The sequence below is a fragment of the Poecilia formosa genome, unplaced genomic scaffold (genome assembly GCF_000485575.1).
Source record: "Poecilia formosa unplaced genomic scaffold, Poecilia_formosa-5.1.2 Scaffold388, whole genome shotgun sequence".
Classification (NCBI taxonomy): domain Eukaryota; kingdom Metazoa; phylum Chordata; class Actinopteri; order Cyprinodontiformes; family Poeciliidae; genus Poecilia; species Poecilia formosa.
The window spans coordinates 87184-104328 of record NW_006800327.1 but is presented as its reverse complement, the minus strand read 5'-3'; the positions used below and the strand labels follow the sequence as shown (position 1 = coordinate 104328).

The 17145-nt window shown below is 37.7% G+C and overlaps 1 protein-coding gene across 3 annotated transcripts in view; it reads right to left on the bottom strand.

Annotated features, from left to right (window-relative positions):
• LOC103154482 (CREB3 regulatory factor-like) overlaps positions 1–17145 on the bottom strand; it is a 43615-nt gene that overhangs the window by 7316 nt on the left and 19154 nt on the right. For 2 of the 3 annotated variants that reach the window (XM_016662737.1, XM_007575775.2), the window contains 4 exons: positions 15428–15617; positions 12982–13055; positions 5784–5912; positions 3365–4357 (listed from right to left, as the gene is read on the bottom strand). In XM_016662737.1, coding sequence (XP_016518223.1) covers positions 4242–4357; positions 5784–5912; positions 12982–13055; positions 15428–15617 — 509 coding nt within the window. In that variant the 3' untranslated portion in view covers positions 3365–4241. Of the gene's footprint in view, positions 1–3364; positions 4358–5783; positions 5913–12981; positions 13056–15427; positions 15618–17145 lie in introns of those variants that run through there. The other variant, XR_001659202.1, reaches the window with a different exon arrangement.

Genomic DNA, 17145 nt, shown 5'->3' with positions numbered 1-17145 from the left:
GCTAAGCATTCTGGGAAATAGTTCCCACTCCTGTCTTTTTCTCCTTTCAGTTTTTTAACCTAAAATGTCAGTTTATTCAACTCCTGGAGGTTTGACTAAATTATACAAAGGTAACACAGCTTACTCTGCAAGTTTATCTTTCACAAACTCACATTTAGGTTAAAAATCTAAAACTTTAAATTTATTTGACTTAAAGAATAGAAGATAGTAGACGCAACTAAATGCAGCTCAAATGTTTTACAGTGTAAATCTGGAGTTAAGTTATTTTACTTTGTTTAGTTTTTGGCACATAAATATAAATGCACGCAGCAGATGGATTTTTGTGTTGCAGCTGTGGAGGAATGAAGTCATCAGGAGAAACGGGAACCTGAAACTTAAAACTCCCACATGGCAGGAGGCTGAGCAGCACTTTAAAACTCTGCCATGAATTCAGATGTTTCAGTAATAATAAGAAAAAATAAAAACAATAAAATTCCAAGAACTTATAATATGATGAGGACATAACTGTATGAGAACAAGGTTGAATAAAGTCACAGCATTACGAGAATAAAGTCATAATGTTAAGACTTTATTCTCGTAATGCTGTGACTTCATTATTATGTTATTTCGGTTTTATTCTCATAATATTGTAACTTTTTTCTCGTTCAGCTGCGACTTTATTCTCATGTTAGTTTATTCTCATAATATTGTTACTTTAGTCTTGTAATTGTATTTTTTTACTTTCTAAATGTGGCTCTAATACGTCACTGTAAGTTATGAAAACAAAAGTGAAAAGCTTAAAGCAGCTTTGGTGAGTCCTGATTTATTGATTTCTGCACTGCCTTACTTTTGTAGCAAGCATTTACGTTCCCGGTATTCGTTTGACACAGGAAGATTATTGGTGATGCACCGCCTCCAACCTCCATTTCCTTTGTAAATAAACACTGGATTCTGTAAATACCTGCTTAATCCAACTGTGATAACAGCTTAAACGTTTCCAGAAACTGTTTTTAAATGTAATTTTTAAAAATTTCCAGCCATTTTCCAGCACCATCCAGTAACCATGTTAACTTGAATGCCATGTATAACTTTGAAATTTGACTCTTTGATCATAATATCACTTAATTTTTTCTGCTTCCATCAAAGGAAAAAAATAACTTGCATGAATAAAAATCAAATCCGTTAGATTTAGATTTGCATTTTGGGCCTTTCATGAGCGTAATGAACTCCTCCACCACAGCTCTCGAATGACCAACATCAAGCTCTGCAGGAGGGGAAATGTTTCTGTACGCTTTTCAGTCAGGAGGGGAACACATTGAGTTGGAACACAGCAGCCATGCGGGCAAAAAGCAGGAATAAAACGTCTTTCCTACCATATGAGATGTTCCAGTAGGTTTCGTGAAATCTTTTTGTTTTACTGTTTTGGCTGACAGGCGATGAGACGTTCCTTCTCCTTTCTCAGGAGCATTAAGCGTGGCACAGCAGTCGTAGGTGAGGTTTGTGACGCTCACAGGAATCAGGATCAGCTGTAATAACACAGGCCCCTGTGGCTTTAAGCTCCAGGCACTTCAGAAAGGCATTATTATGCAAGCAAGCCGCCACCAGCAGCGTGTGCTTGCAGGACAAAAACCCAGTCAGCAGTTACTGCCTCATGCTTCCGTGCTAGATTTGCATTTCTGTACATTTTTTTTTCATCATATAGTAGCACCATACTGACACAAACCCAAACTGTCTTTTGCTCGGAAGCAGCAGGCACCTTCAAGTCTTTGAATCGATATCTGTTTTTGCAGAAAGGTGCCAAAAAGTCTTTTTTTTTTCTCTTTTCGAGGATTTAAAACCCTCCTCAAAGGTGCTTATTTGCTCTTACCACAGTGCAATTCAAAGGGTCATTGACTATCTTTTCTTTTTGTTGTGTGTCCAATAGTTTTTAGAGAGCTTGGACAGGTTGGTCTACAGCTTCAGCAAAGACCACAGACAAAGGCAGATTTCAAAAATCCTCAAGAGCAGCACCCACTTAGTGGGCCGCCGCGTCGTCGTCAAGATAACAACAGAATCAAAACATCGACAGAAACAAACAGAAAAATAGACTTATTTGCTGTCTAGATCTACAAGTGTTTTCTCTATTGGTCATTGCAATTCAGGAAGTTGCGCTACATAACCAGGCCAGGGGTTGAGCCGAGGGCGAGGGAGGCAGCGGGGACGTTTTCCCTTTTTTAAATGAAGCCACTGCAGACAAACCGGAGAAGCATCAGGCTTCTCAGCTACAGATGGAGAATTAGCCAGGCTAATAAAATACATATTATAACGATAAAGTTACAATCAGAGGTGCAGACGATCAAAATGCTCAAATGTGAAATGCTTCTTTCTGCTGCTTTTGTTTTAAATGTATTTTCTTTGCATATATTTGTTTATTCTTTTATTACGCTTTGTTCGATAAAGACAAACTCAAAATGCGTTTCAGTTGTGCGTCTTTGTTGCTCCTATTTATAAACTCGTCGCTCGGCCACCGCACTTAAGTTAAATAATTCTTTGGTATTTTTTATTTAATAAGAAGTTAAGCTAACCTGAAACAGGTCGTTTAATCACTTTAGTGCAAATATAAACTGATGGAAGTTGTTTTAAATAAATGTTACATTTGATTGCACTGTCGTTTCTTCTTATTAGTCACATAATTTAAACAGAATCGCAAAACTGAGTAAAAAAATAGATTTCTGAATTAAAAATCGGTTTTGAATTCAATGTAACCCTAAAAATTGTAATCGAATTTAATCGATTGCTAGAAACTGAAGGATTTTCTTCTCTAGTCATAATATTATAAGAAAAAAATTGTATAACAATAAATTTGAAATAATTAGAGAATAAAGTCGTAGAAATACGAGAACAAGGTTGTAACACTAGGAGAATGAAGTAGACATTTTATGAGAACTTCTCCGAAAAATTTAAATAAATTAAAGTTATACTTTGGTACAATAAGAAAATACTTAATTTTTAACAGCAGCATCAAATTATTATCAGTAGCAGGAAACGATGCTTTAAACCCAAACAGAAGAAAAAAACATCTTCAATAACGACTTTATTCTGGTGATATTGCATCAGGTTGGTGATGTTATATTTCATGGTACTAATATTGTGATAACCATAAAAAAGATGTTAAAATATTATTTATTATTCTTTAGGTAACAGAATTGATGGCGCCACAAATACTGCTCTTGAAAAATATTCCTATTTCAAATAAACTTCAGATGTTTATCACTAAACTGCACATGGAGGCTTCAATTAATTAGATTTTTGGATTTACTGATATTTGTTTCTGCTGTTGTTGGAAAAAATGGGAGAAAATAGTAAAAATACCATTTCAGTCAGTTTTTTTAGCATAAATCAAAATTTGTAAACGATACGATAAATGCCTGCCCCTAATTGCATCTTTATTGTTTTAATGTTATGACTTTATTAAAAAATAACTTGTAGAAATATGACAACAGTCACAGTATTCTGATAGTTTTTTGTGATCGGTTGACGCGGCTGGTCTGGTTGTGATGTTTCAGCATTACAGTAGTTACAGTTGTCTTTGGTCAGCTTAAATTAAGGTGCCGTTCTCACTTTCGGTTTTAGCTCTGCTTTCGTTTTGATGCGGTGGAGACGAACTGAAAGAAACGTGACTTCGCAGAGACGGGGGTTTCTTAAAGCTCCAGAGGTTCCTCTGTTTCCGGGTCCCTCAAGTGATTTCATCGGAGCCCAGAGGAATGAGAAAACACATCCATCCACCTCTTTGTTTTCTGAAACCGGGCTCCTCTCACTTCCTGGTTTCTGAGCTTCCCGTGTCCTCGGATGCCCCGTTGCCCTCGGCTCACTCACCCGCCAACAACTACGACTATCTACAAAACAGTGCAATGTCTATTCATAGGCACAATGGGATACAAATACAGCACAGGGAGGGAAACAGAAGCACTATACACTCTCATACAGTATGTTACACATACACCCACACCCACACACACACACACACAGACGGACAGGACACAGTAAAGATATCAGCAGCAGTTCTAGCCTGGTGGTGTTTGCGGTGCAGCCTGCAGCGACAGGGTGCTGCTGTTGAAGGAGAGCAGGATGGAAACAACCTCCCGTCTCGGTTTCTTCTTTCCCAGCCTCTTCTCCGCTCAGCTCTCACTCCGATGTGCGCAGGGTGAGAGCAGAGGAGCTGCTTGGCCAGGTGGGTGCTGGGATGGGAGGGCATGGAGAAAAAAACACAGGCGCTGGGCAGTTTAACCCGCCGCCTCGTCTCCGCCCTGCAGCGACTCCTTACGCTGGTTCTGACCGCTCGCGCTGGCATCCAGAATCCTTTGCACAAAGTCTTTGGTCCGCCCAGCGACTAGGGGACCTACATGTGACAGACAACACCAATTAAAGCAAGCAAGAAGGAAAGAAAACGAACAACAGATCTAGGATTACAACGATTAATCAGATTAAGTGATTATTGAAATAATGGTCAAGTAATTTAGTAATCGATTAATCGTTAGTAAACTCTAAAAAAGGCCTGTTGCTAAAAAACAACACTCCTAGAACTCTAATTAAGTAAAAAAATGACCATGTTACATTTAAAAGAAAAGAAAAAAAACTGCGGCTGCCAAAACGATTAATCAGATTAATCGTGATGAATCAATTAATGAAGTAATTGTCAGCTAATGTAGTAATCAATTAATCCTTAACTGATAAATATAAACTCAAAATAATGCCATTGGTTGAAAGAACAACACGCTTAGAGCCGCAGTTAAACCAACAAAAATTACACTCTGCGTTTAAAAGTGAAAAAAAAAAAAACTAGGGTGGAAACGATTAATTGTGATAAATCGATTAACAAAATAATCATCATCTGACGTATATAAACTTTAAAAAAGCCTTTTGCTGAAAGAACAGCACAGACGTTAATCAAAAATCTTTACATTTTGCATTTAAAACAAAAAAAGTAGGACTGAAACGATTGATTAATGAGGTAATCATCAACTAATTTAGTAATCAATTAATCATTAGCTGATAAAAGGCTATTTGCTGAAAGAATAACATTCTCAAAGCTGTAACTAAGCCAAAAAATTACATTTTACATTTAAAAGTAATAAAAAAAACTTGAAACAATTAATTGTGATGAATTGATTAACAAAATAATCATCAACTAATTTAATAATTGATTAATTATTAATAAATCTACAAAAGGCCATTTACTGGTGAAATAACACTGTCAGAATCTACTTAGGCCAGAAAATTACAACATGAATTTAAAATACAAAAAATAGTCTTAAATGATTAATCAGATGAATCAACTAATGAAATAATCATCAACTAATTTAATAATCGATTCATCGTCAGAGTATACACTCAAAAACGGTTAATTTTATAAGAACAACATATTAAAAGCTGTAATTAAGCCAAAAAAAAAAAAAACATTTCGCATTAAAGATTTAAAAAACCCTTGTGCTCCTCAAGAGGCATAAATGTAGCTTCACCTGATTCAAACTCTGTACAGATAATAATCCCCAGATCAGCGCTACACTGTATTTATTTTATGTTGAGCAGAAATGGTTGAACTTTCCAAACGCTGATGTTAGTTGAAATCTTTGCAACAAATGAAAATACTAAAGGAATAATAAGGTATCGCATTTTAGGCAATAAAATGTTTATTTTCTTATCTAAAAAAGAATTATTTGTTTATTTGCATCTTTTAACATATTTCTAAAACGCCAAATCTGCAGAATGTGCCAGTTTTTTATCGTTAAAGCGATGAGGAATCTGGGAGCATTCCAGCATCTCACCGCTGGACTCTTTGAGGATGTCTTCGAGACGTTGGGTCATTCCACGTTCGTCTCCGTCTTCCTCCTCACTGCTTTCCACCCGCCGTCGGATCACCTCCTTGATCCGCAGCAGGGCTCCCAACAGGTTTTCTGAAACATGGAAAATCGAGATCCAAAGGTGAGCAAAGGTCAAATTTTGAAGACGAGTTTCTCAGGGTGGTTTCGCTCCTGTTAGTCTGGTGGAGTCGGTTCGGTTACGGAGCAAAACTGCAACATTTGTTACATTTTCAGGTGTCAAACAATCCAAACCTGTTCGCCTGTTTTCTGATCGCCTGATCAGGAGAACCTGTTCACCTCCTCACCTAGGGGTGGCGCTGCACTTAGAACTACTGAAGGAAACGACACAAAAACCCCAGAAGAAGACACGAGCAAAACCTCCTTCTTCACAAGATGCGGCCAGTAGGGTTTCTCTTTTGTCAGTGATGAAAACTTTGGTCTCGGTTCGGTTCAAGTGAACCCTGGCGCCGTTTGAATGCATATGTGAATACCAAGTAGCTTGCTCCAAAAGCAGGAAACAGACTGTAGTGCAGGGCATTCTGGGTAAATTCAACCAAAACATACATAAGAGTCTAGCGCTAGCAGGAGAAACGGGTTGTGATTTTTTTTTACCAGAGCCAGAAGAGAAATCCTACAACTGCTAAAATTTGAAGGCATTTCATTTATGTTTCTTCTGTGAAGAAGGAAATTTTGCTTCTTCTGAGGTTTTTGTGCCGTTTTGTTCACTGGCTCTTGGTGCAGCGCCACCACAGGCGAGGAGGTGAACAGGTCTTTTAATTAGTTTGAATCGTTTGACACAGTGCAGTGTGAAAGCGAACCACTCCAGCTGAAAATGTAACAAATGTTGCAACTTTTATCACCAGTTGAACCGAGTTTAATGGACTATCAGGCGCGAAAAAACTCTTGACAGAAACTTTCTACGACACAAACAATCACATGGAGCCTGAAAACTTTATGAATTAATTATCCAGGGCACAAAGACAATGATCAGTAGATTGAAAGCTTTCCTACAGTTAAGCAGCAGTCTGAACTCTTTTCCACCTTAAGCTCACCAAGAAACCTGCAGAAACTCCCGTTTCGCGTGGAAGAGGCATAAAAAGCTGACGGCAGTTATTTGAAATAAAACAGGTCGTTTTATTTCAAATGTTCGGGTCGTTTTGTGAAAGTGATGGGGGTCAGAATGACCTGGATCTGACTTCAGCAGACACCAGAGCAGATTACAGCAAAAGAGTTGCTGTAATTTATCCTGTTGTTCTGTTGTGGAAGATCCTGGATTGGGAAATGCTGGCGGCTTTCTGGAAATCTCAGATAAAGGTCAATTTCTTAGAGGACGGCATGTCGAAACTGCAACCCGTTTGCGGCCACAGAAACAATTTGTAACATTATTTAATGAGTAATTTTCTGTCTTCAATCCTTTCTGTGACCTTTGGTTTCTCTGTACAACAGACTGAATGTATTTTTTCTAAAAATTATCATATTCTACAAAACTGTCAAAAACATTTTTAATACTTAAACAGAAAAAGAGAAATTTTCTTATGAAACTTGATCCTGTTTTTAGGTCATATTTTATTAGTATATTTAAATTTCATCAATCTTAATTACTTGTATTGTTTCTGTGTTTTTTTTTTAATCAAATGAGATAATAAATAAAAATGAATAAAATTTTCAGTCCAATCAAAATTTCTCTTCTGCAAATTTTTGTTTTATGTGTTTTTTATTATGCTTTAATATGAATATTTATTTGTCAAACATGCCTATTTTTTAAACTACACAGTCATTTAAAAAAAAACTTTTTATGAGTCTGAGCAACAGAAACACAAAATCTTACCAAGTATTTTTGTCTAGTTTCTAGTGGAAATATCTTAGAACCCTTGAAATAAGACAAACTAAACAATTAACTTTTCAGCAAGATATAAGGTTTGTTTTAGGTAAATAAATCTTTAAAAATCTAAACAATTACTAGTTTTACTGTCAGGTCATGTCACTTAAAACATTTTTTCCCGCATTGTAAGTGAAAAATCTGAGTGAAATTTTTATTTTTTTTAACAATATTCAAGAATTATTGACATAAAACAAGCTCATCTTGTCTTATTTAAAGTGCAGTAAGATTTTTGATGTAGAAACAAGACAGAAAAACTTAGTAATATTTTGTGTTTTTACTGTGTAATGTTTTTCTCCACTGTCTTTAAAGTAAATTGTGAATCTTGGATAAATGTTAAACAGTAGAGCAGAGGTGTGAAACACATTTTCATTTTGGGCCGAATCAAGATCATGAATGCTCTTAAAGGGCCGGTTGTGCCAGAATGTATTGATAAAACCTGTACACATACTATTAAAATATCAATTAATTCTTAAAATTAAATAATATTATTGAGCATCTTTTCAGTCCCTCCAGTTTTCGTGATTCTTTTTGTGATTTTTGTAATAAAAATCAAAGTGTTTATGCTACTAATTTGGAAATATTTGCAATATTTACACTTATTTATAACGATAAATTCGACTTTTTATTACTCACTGTGTAGATTATGGACTATAATCTGACACCTACTAAGACTGAGGCATACATAATCTGCAGTAAACTCCAAATTATGTATTAGCGCAAAAAAAGTGCAGGGATTTGTTGATTTTGTGTGAATTTTCACGATAATTCTCAAGAAACTGCAGGGACTAATTGATATAATTTGGCAGTAAACAGATAAAAACTGCATTGATTTGACTGATTACATAATATTTAAGCACACTTAGTGTTTAGTCTAGAATCTGGAGGGCCACATAGAAAGCTACAGCGGGCCGGATTTGGCCCACGGGCCTTGAGTTTGACGCATGTGCTGTAGAGCAACGACGCCGTGCAGAAAGATGCTGACATATGTCTGCATCGCAGGAAGAAAGATGTAACAGGAGCGCAGCAGTGCAGCTGCTGACATCTGGCTGCTCCACAAATCACATTCAGAAACTGCATCTAATCCGCCTGCAGGGCGGGAAGAGCCTCCAGCACCAAACTGGATTCCCTCTAATTAGTCAGCTGAGTGTCTCCCCGTCTGGACAACAAAGGTTCGGCTTTCACTCACGCAGTTTCTCTGCATCAGCTGCTTTTCTGTGCGTCTACAAAACCGCGGGCCGTGGTTTAACTCTGCCGCTGACGGGGTGAAACATAAGCGCCGCCTGCGACTCTGACTTCGCCTTCTGCCAGGTCACCTGACCCGAGTAAACATCTTCTGCCAGGCTGCGCTTTTTCCACACGGATGGGATAAAATGTCTGTAACCTGCTTGTCTTTGGTGGAAAGTTCAAGTATTTATGACACGGAATCAGGCAGTGAATTTGAAAGTTTCTGATGCCTTTTGGTGTTCAGTCTGCAGAAGAGGAGCAACCAGAGCGAGACCAGCAGGCTGAGAAACGATTTCTTCCCTTCAGACTGCTGAACTCAAACTGGAACGAAGTCAGCTTCACCACATAAATTATTTACACACAGTTTTTAATATACATATATCACATAAATTTATTTATTTATTTCTTTTATTTGTGTGGTAGATTTCTTAATATTGGACCTGTATCCAAATTTTGTACCACAAACAAAGTTGCACTGCAAAAACTGAAATCTTAAAAACGATAAAATATCTTAAATTAAGTAGATTTTTTTTCTTGTATTATTTTTTTTTATTTGGTAAGATATTTTTCTTACTATAAACTGTTGCTGTTACAATTTTTTTTCTTATTTTAAGAAAAACACGCTATGTTTTTCTACTTTTTTCTTGTTTTTGAAAGAGGACTTTTTGTAGAGTGGTATGCCAATAAAAAAAATCCTTGAATCCTTGAATATGTAGGTATAGAAAATGCACTTCCAAAACATTACCAAGCATTTTTGGCTTAGTTTCTATAGCAAATATCTTGGTACACTTAAAATAAGATAAAAATAAATCACAAGTATCGTTTAGTAAGATCGTTTTAAATCAATAATGACTTAAAATTGATTTAAAAATTACTAGTTTTCCACTGGCAGAATATTTCACGCATAAATATTGCTGTCAGTTGATTAAAAAATTACTAGACTAATCACGATGCATAAATTTGTATGTTTGAAATACAAACAGACACAGTTGTGGTTTCTGCAGTAATGGTGTAAGCTCTTCCTTTTGTCGAACTGTAAACCAATTAAAATGCTGGTCCAACAGGGNTAATAGTAATCATAATGATTTAACTAATTTACTAATCTCAACAGGTAGTAGATCCGGTATAGGAGGGGAGGGTTGGGAGGGATTTTTGTTGTATATTTCGTTAGTCTTTTTTTTGTGTGTGTGTGTATGTGTGTGGTGTATGTAAAAAAAAATAATAAAAAGACCTTGATCAAAAAAAAAAAATTAGATTAATCACAATGCATAAATTTGCATTTGTGGTTTCTGCAGTAATGGTGTAAGCTCTTCCTTTTGTCGAACTGTAAACCAATTAAAATGCTGGTCCAACAGGGTTTTATTTCATCTTTTTATCTGATTTTTTTGTAGCAGAAAGCAGGTAATGTTGTCTCTATGTACTGAAAATCACCTGAGGGAAACTTACTCCACTACACATGCATACAAGTAGCAGCAAACTTGTTCTGGGGATAGCTGACTGATAAGATATACATCTTATTTTCCAGTTCTTGGGTGCCCCAAGAACTGATTCCACCCAGGGCAACTGCCCAGTTCGAAACCCAAAACCGTATTCACGTCCTCAAAAAATGTTTTATTGTCTGAAGATTCTTGTTTTTCCAGGTTTTTATGTCCCCCTTACTTCTGAAACGATGGCGGAGAGGCAAAAAGAAGCAAAGCACCATGTGAAGTTTAGCTGTTTGTTTAGGCCTTTTACCAAAAATACAAACTATTTCATGAAGCCAAAACTAAAGCAAAGAAACGCTGGACAAAGATCAGGAATGAGTGGAATGCTGAAAAATTAGAGGAAGAGGAAACCTAAAGAAGTCAGAAAGTGGTTAGGCTATAAAAAAAAGGCTCAACTAAACGAGCTAAAGAGGAGGAGGAAGAGGAGGAAGAGGAGGAAGAGGAGGACTCGGGCGGGAAACTTGGCAGAGGAGAAGTGTTGATTAGCAGGAAGGAGGTGAAGTCACACTTCTCAGGTTTTTCCTCACTCTGTGTGTTTACATGCTCCGGAGTGGCCCTGTTACTATCAGCTTTCTGGTCCGGTTGGATTTCCTAAACGGGGCATTTTTAAAGCAGATGGCTTCTCTGAGCCTTTTATTTCATTACTACAGCCACGGATTCTTCGCATGTGTTAGCCGAGCTACCGCTCATCATCTGCTGCATGTCAGAGGATCACCGTGGATAAAAGCTATTAGGCTTTGTGGAGACGTCTGTACGCCACCGTCTGCATTACTGTAGGCACACACAGAGTGAAGGATTATGGGTATGCACTCAGGAGGCTTTAAAAAGCTAAGAGTCCATATTTATCAGCGGTGATGTTAGAGGAAGGTTGAAGTCTTGCTTCGAATTTCACAGTTGTGCTCAAAATAGTTCAGCGTTGTTAACCAATCACTCCGCGGTTGTGGTGAATTATTTACAATCTGCAATAACAGAACCAGCCGACCCGACAGGAAGCTGCTGATTCAGCGTCACAGAATCAATAACTGATGTATGAAGGAATTTTATTTTCCTGTTTGTCTGCTTATGAATAAATAGGCTGCTCTATGCAATCTAAGACAACGCACTGTAAAACACTTGAAGGTGGTTTAACTGGAAAACGAAAGTCCACCTGCTGCAATTTAAGTCGACAAGAAAATTGTTTTGGTTTTAACTCAGAAATTAAAGCTCATGAAGTTGATTTAACAACAAGAGACAAGTTGTCTAAACTTTGCTTTTTAAGTTAATTAATCTTGAATTGTGAGTTTTAACTTAATGCTGCAATTTAAATCAAATATTTATTTCACAATATGCAAGAAAAAAAATTAAAGAGCCACATTTCTCTACTATTTTACTCACAATATTAAGATAAAATATCTACTTATTTTACTTTAGGATAATTTAAATTTTTGTTTCAAGTTGCATGAACAAAATTTCTGATCTGATGATGAATTTTATTAAACTTCACAATGAATTCAGCTCAGGAACATTTAGTGTGAACAGGACTTTATCCTCAAGCTTTAAAATAAACATTTTCCTTAATAAAACACCAGAGTCGGATCAATGTGACGCACTTCCATCTCAGGATACAGAAACATGCCGCTAAGCATTCTGGGAAATAGTTCCCACTCCTGTCTTTTTCTCCTTCCAGTTTTTTAAGTGCCAACCTAAAAACTCAGTTTATTCAACTCCTGGAGGTTTGACTAAATTAATAAAAAGTTAATTTATTGTTCTTATCTCAGTTTGCTACAGTAGGAACTCCAGTACTTCCTGTATCTCTTCCCTCGGCCTCCCGCTCTTTTTTCAGCCAGTACTACAGTTTAATCCACTGTTAACATCCCATAATGTGGTTTTCCAAGCCGCCTTTAAATGCAACATAAGCTCTAAGATCAGATGTGTGTTAGAATCATGGCAGCAAACCAGAAAAAGGTAAAAAAAAAAACAAAAAAAACTGCACAGTTTTTCGCCCCAGTCTAACCGACCGGCCCTTTGAGGAAATTCATGATCTTGATTAATTATTTGTGTATTTAAGGATGCATTAGTCTCTACCGTAGTATTTTTCCTGGGGTTCACATCAGCGTTACTACACGAATCCTTTACAAACATTCCTAAAAATACATAAAGGTATTTCTTAAGACTCAAATGAAGTTGAATTAAACATAAAATTTAAACTAACTGGTTCAATAACTTACAAACATAAAAAAAGACATGAGAAAAATCCTATTTTCAACCATATCAACCCTTAAAATGTACTGAAAGATATGACCCAAAATGAAAATGAGTTTGACTAAAGCCCTAAAGGTTTCAGCTTTTTTAAAAACATGCACTTTAAAAATAAAAACAACAACAGCCTACTATATACTTTCTGCAGAGGACGAATCAATAGGATAAAGTTTCCTTCATGTTTTATTTAGAACAGTGCCTGCAGTGTTTCCACTGGGTTTATGTGTGGAGTTTTAAGCTTTACTCACTACTATTTTGAACACAAACATAGATTTTCAAGACGTTTAAAAGGCTCAGCAGTAAACATGAGCATTAAAGTGGCCACTTTGCTCACCGTACTCCTGGTTGAGCCCCCACAGCTTGATCTTGTTGGCTTCATGCTGGGCCTTCTTCTTCAGCCGGCAGGCCCTGAAACCCAGGAAAATAAGACCGTCATCCACTGGAACCGCTAACGCCGCTACAGGCTTTCCTTTCATCGCATGATCCCATTACCGAGCAGCTGGTGGGATTTAGCAGGAGAAGCAAACTAAACAAAGAGGTGTTCCTTAACCCTGCCTTGTTCTCCTGACTCGCCGTCCTCAGGAGGGGATGTCAGAGCGTTTGAAGACGAAACTAAAACAAACAGATTGAGCAGCCTCATGGGGATGATCCTCCTCAGAAAGCAGAGCGCTTCCTGCCGTCTTGCAGCCATGACTCAGTTAAATCAACCTGCAGATCAGAACTGCTGATAGCTCAGGATTCCTGGAGCTTTAATATTTATACTTCTGTGTTTACAGAGAGGAAGTTTATATGGACTCCCTGTACGCGGAACAGATCTAACAATAGAAATTAAATTAAATACTTTTTTTTACATATTTGTTGAAACTGTCACTATGTCGGTACGGTACAGATGATCTGTGGAAAGATCGCGATCCTCCGCCTTCTCCCACTGCCAACTAGAAACAACCAATCAGAGCCTGGAGGCGGGTCTTAGTGAGGCGACAAAACAGAAATGTGAAATGATCACAACTGACACGTGGTTGAGAATATGAGCGAATAGTGAGTTAAAAAGTGGAGCAATCACAACACAATCAGCATTAACAGCCCATATGTTGCTGTTCAGGTTATTTTCAGGTCCTGCTTCTTACAACTTTACTCAATTGCATTTGCTTTGTTCTTGTCATTTTTGGTTCATTTCTGAAGAGGACCCCAAAGTTGAACACTCGCGACCCTAAAGGAGGCCTTGACCCCAACTTTGAGAACCCCTGTTTTAAGCAATGACAATACACAATTTGGCCACTAAAAGTTGTGAGTACACTAAAGGTTACAGTTAATATTTTCCTGATACTGTAGGAAACAGCTTTACTTTGGTGTAACTGTGTGGTGGTTGAGAGGAGGTGAGGAGAGACGCAGAAACCCAGGTTGTGAAGAAATGATGGATTTAGTTAAGAGAGTCCAAAACAGGCGGCACGGCAGAGAGTTAGCACACAGCTAATTACCGATAGCAACTGAAGGAACAACGGACTGAAAACGAGAGCGGAACCAACACAGGACTTAACAGTAAGACTGTGGTGGCAAGCAGACAAAAGACATACGAGTAGTTTGACGAGGACAAGAGACAGAGACAACAGGTGGACTTAAATACACACGGGGTAATCAAGGGAACGAGACACACCTGGGAACAATCAAGGGCTGAGAGGACAACACAGAGACTCAGGGAAACAGGACTAAACACAGAAAATCCCAAAATAACTAAAAACCACGGATCATGACAGCGCCAGAGGGAAGGACTGCAAGCGGTCAGGATTATGCTGCTGTGACCCTTGACCTCAGATCAGACAGCCACAATATGAATTCACAAAAAGACAAGATTCTTCCCACGTGAAATACCTGCATGTTCACATAAAACATGAACCCGCTGACATGTTAAAGGAAAAAAGAAGCAAGGTTTTAACAGAAACACTTTGTGTCTTAATGCAGGGTGTTTGTGTGAGAGTAAAAGATAAGCCTAAAATCTCTATGCTCTTCATTATTACCGACCCAAATTCTGAATTTTGCCCCTCCCTTACTGCAGAAATGAACTTCCCATGACCCGGCTGTCTACTTGTCTGTAACTCTGGGTTGGTTTATTTCCTTTCATGCTTCATCTCTCCATCGTTTCTTCTTTCCCCAACGTTTTTCATGATGATATCAACATTTGACTTACTTAAATCTCAACATATTTAGGCTTCAGAAGAAATATGAGTGACATCTTTTCCATTTCTGTTGGAAAAGCTCGATTTTAAGTAACTTTGAAAAGAAGAAAAGCTTCTTTAACAAACCTGAATGCAGGGTTTGCATTTTTATCCACAGTAAAAGTTACTCAGTACCTGAATAGACTTTTTACCAAATACTTTTTGACTCTTACTTGAGTAATTTCTGTGACAGCAACTTTTTACTTTACTTAAGTAAATATAGTGCTACTCTTGCTTGAGTCCAATTTTTCAGAGTACCCAAAATTTGTACTCAAGTAAGAGTAGCACGACTTCAGCATATTTTTACAAAGGTAAAAGTAAAAAGTGGCCGTCCAAGAAATTACTCAAGTAAGAGTAGAAATACTTCCTAATAAAATTACTCAAGTAAAAGTAAAAGTACAATGTAGTAAAAATACTCCTAAAAGTAGTTTTTTCCCCAAAAGTTACTCCAGTAAATGTAACTGGTTACTACCCAACGGGAACTCAACGTTCTCACTCATGCTTTAGAAACAGAAGCGTCAGTGGAAACCCCCCGAAGCCCCACAGTCACAGTGAGGATCGTCTCACCTGGATGCCAGCTTGTTCTTCTCCTTGCGGGATCGCGCTCGTGCCACGGCGGGCAGGTCGTTGACCGGGCCCATGCCCTTAATGGCGGCGTTGAGCTTCTGCAGCTGCTCTCCGATGTTGTGCAGCTTCTGAGGGTTGGGCGTCAAGTCGCTGGCGTCTGTCTTTCGCGCTTTGCGGCGCCCTTTCTTGCCTGAACAAGGAACATTGGAATCAACTCGTGGCCCGATTGTTAAAGCATCAGAATCTTTCTTCCTGATGAAATGATGATACAACACACATCCTCTGATGTTTAAAAGAATTGGGCGCACAGATTTAAAATGTATAGAAATACTAATATTAGCTCTTAGCAGTTTGCAAAGAAATTATATGGTTTTTTGGCTTCCTTGAACTAGTATAGGTCTATGGGCTTTACAAAGCATGTTCATTACATTTTTTGCACAAAATCAAAAAATAGATAATGAGGTTTTACTCTCCATTTCATCTATTCTGAGATGTTCTGGGGTGTCTTATCACTTTAAATGCAAATAAGCTGCTGCTTGCCACGCAACCCAACTCAACCCAACTCGCACATGAAAATGGCTGCAAACTGTACATCTTTGAAAAGCAGAAGTGAAGCCTCCTGTACAATCAACAAAAATGCAGCAAGTATAAGTCAACAACAAAACACTGAAAATAAAACACTTGTCTTTTCCAGCAGCCATTGTACACCACGTACAGTGGTAAAACCAAGCTGACCAAACGTAATGGCGCTCCACTAGGGTTGCTAGGTGACGGCAAAGTGCTTGTTGATTATGACTAAACAATCGGGACGTTTTTGAAACTGCTCATTTTCCCAACACCAAAAAATATTAATGTATTGCCAAAAACTGGCTGTTTTTTGTTTTTTTTTAAGTGCTTGGTCAGTTTTTAGAAGCAGTAGAGATCCAAATGGACGTATAAAAACATGCAAAATGTGAATTTTACAAAACATTACTCTTCACAGTAAAGTAATAAGCTCCTTTGGCATGTGGTGTTTTCTAAAAAATATTTTTGAATTTTTATTAATTTAAGCTACACTCAAATATTTGAATATTATCATTTTTTGTGACCAACATGGTGCCATTTGCTAGATATTTTAAACCAACTATCCATAAAATCATATCTGCAGATATGTAAGTTTACCTGTTAATGTTCTGCAATTTGCCTGAGTAAAATATATTTTTTATTTTTTGTTCTGAGATTGGGCACCAAAATTGGCTCCAGCCCATGGGCCCTTATTCTTCTAAATCTGGCCCTGATGGTAGCTGTGAAAACATCCCTGAACTTCAGCCATTAGCACGCTGTGACTTCAGTGATGTAAATTAGATTAATGGCCTGTATCACACTGCCTTGTGCTTGAGATCACGGACTGCTAAGCTAATGCTCTGCAACATTTGGATCTGATGTAAGACTCACTTATCAGTGAGTACTAAAATATTCAAAGCTTGACATAAAAGTTGCATGTAGGACACAGGCTGAATGTGAGAAGGAGGAACCGGGACGATTACAGCTGTCAGTGTAAAGACTCTTGCTGCTCTCCTTTAGTGCAGCTTAAACTCACAGTTCTGGTTTCACCTCAGTAATTATGTCCGCAATTACCAGCTGATTAACCAGTTACTTCATCACAATTCATAACTGGCTCCCAGTTTGACACACAAAATCCCAGTGGTGCTCATAGAAAAATTTTAGAGGTGGGCACC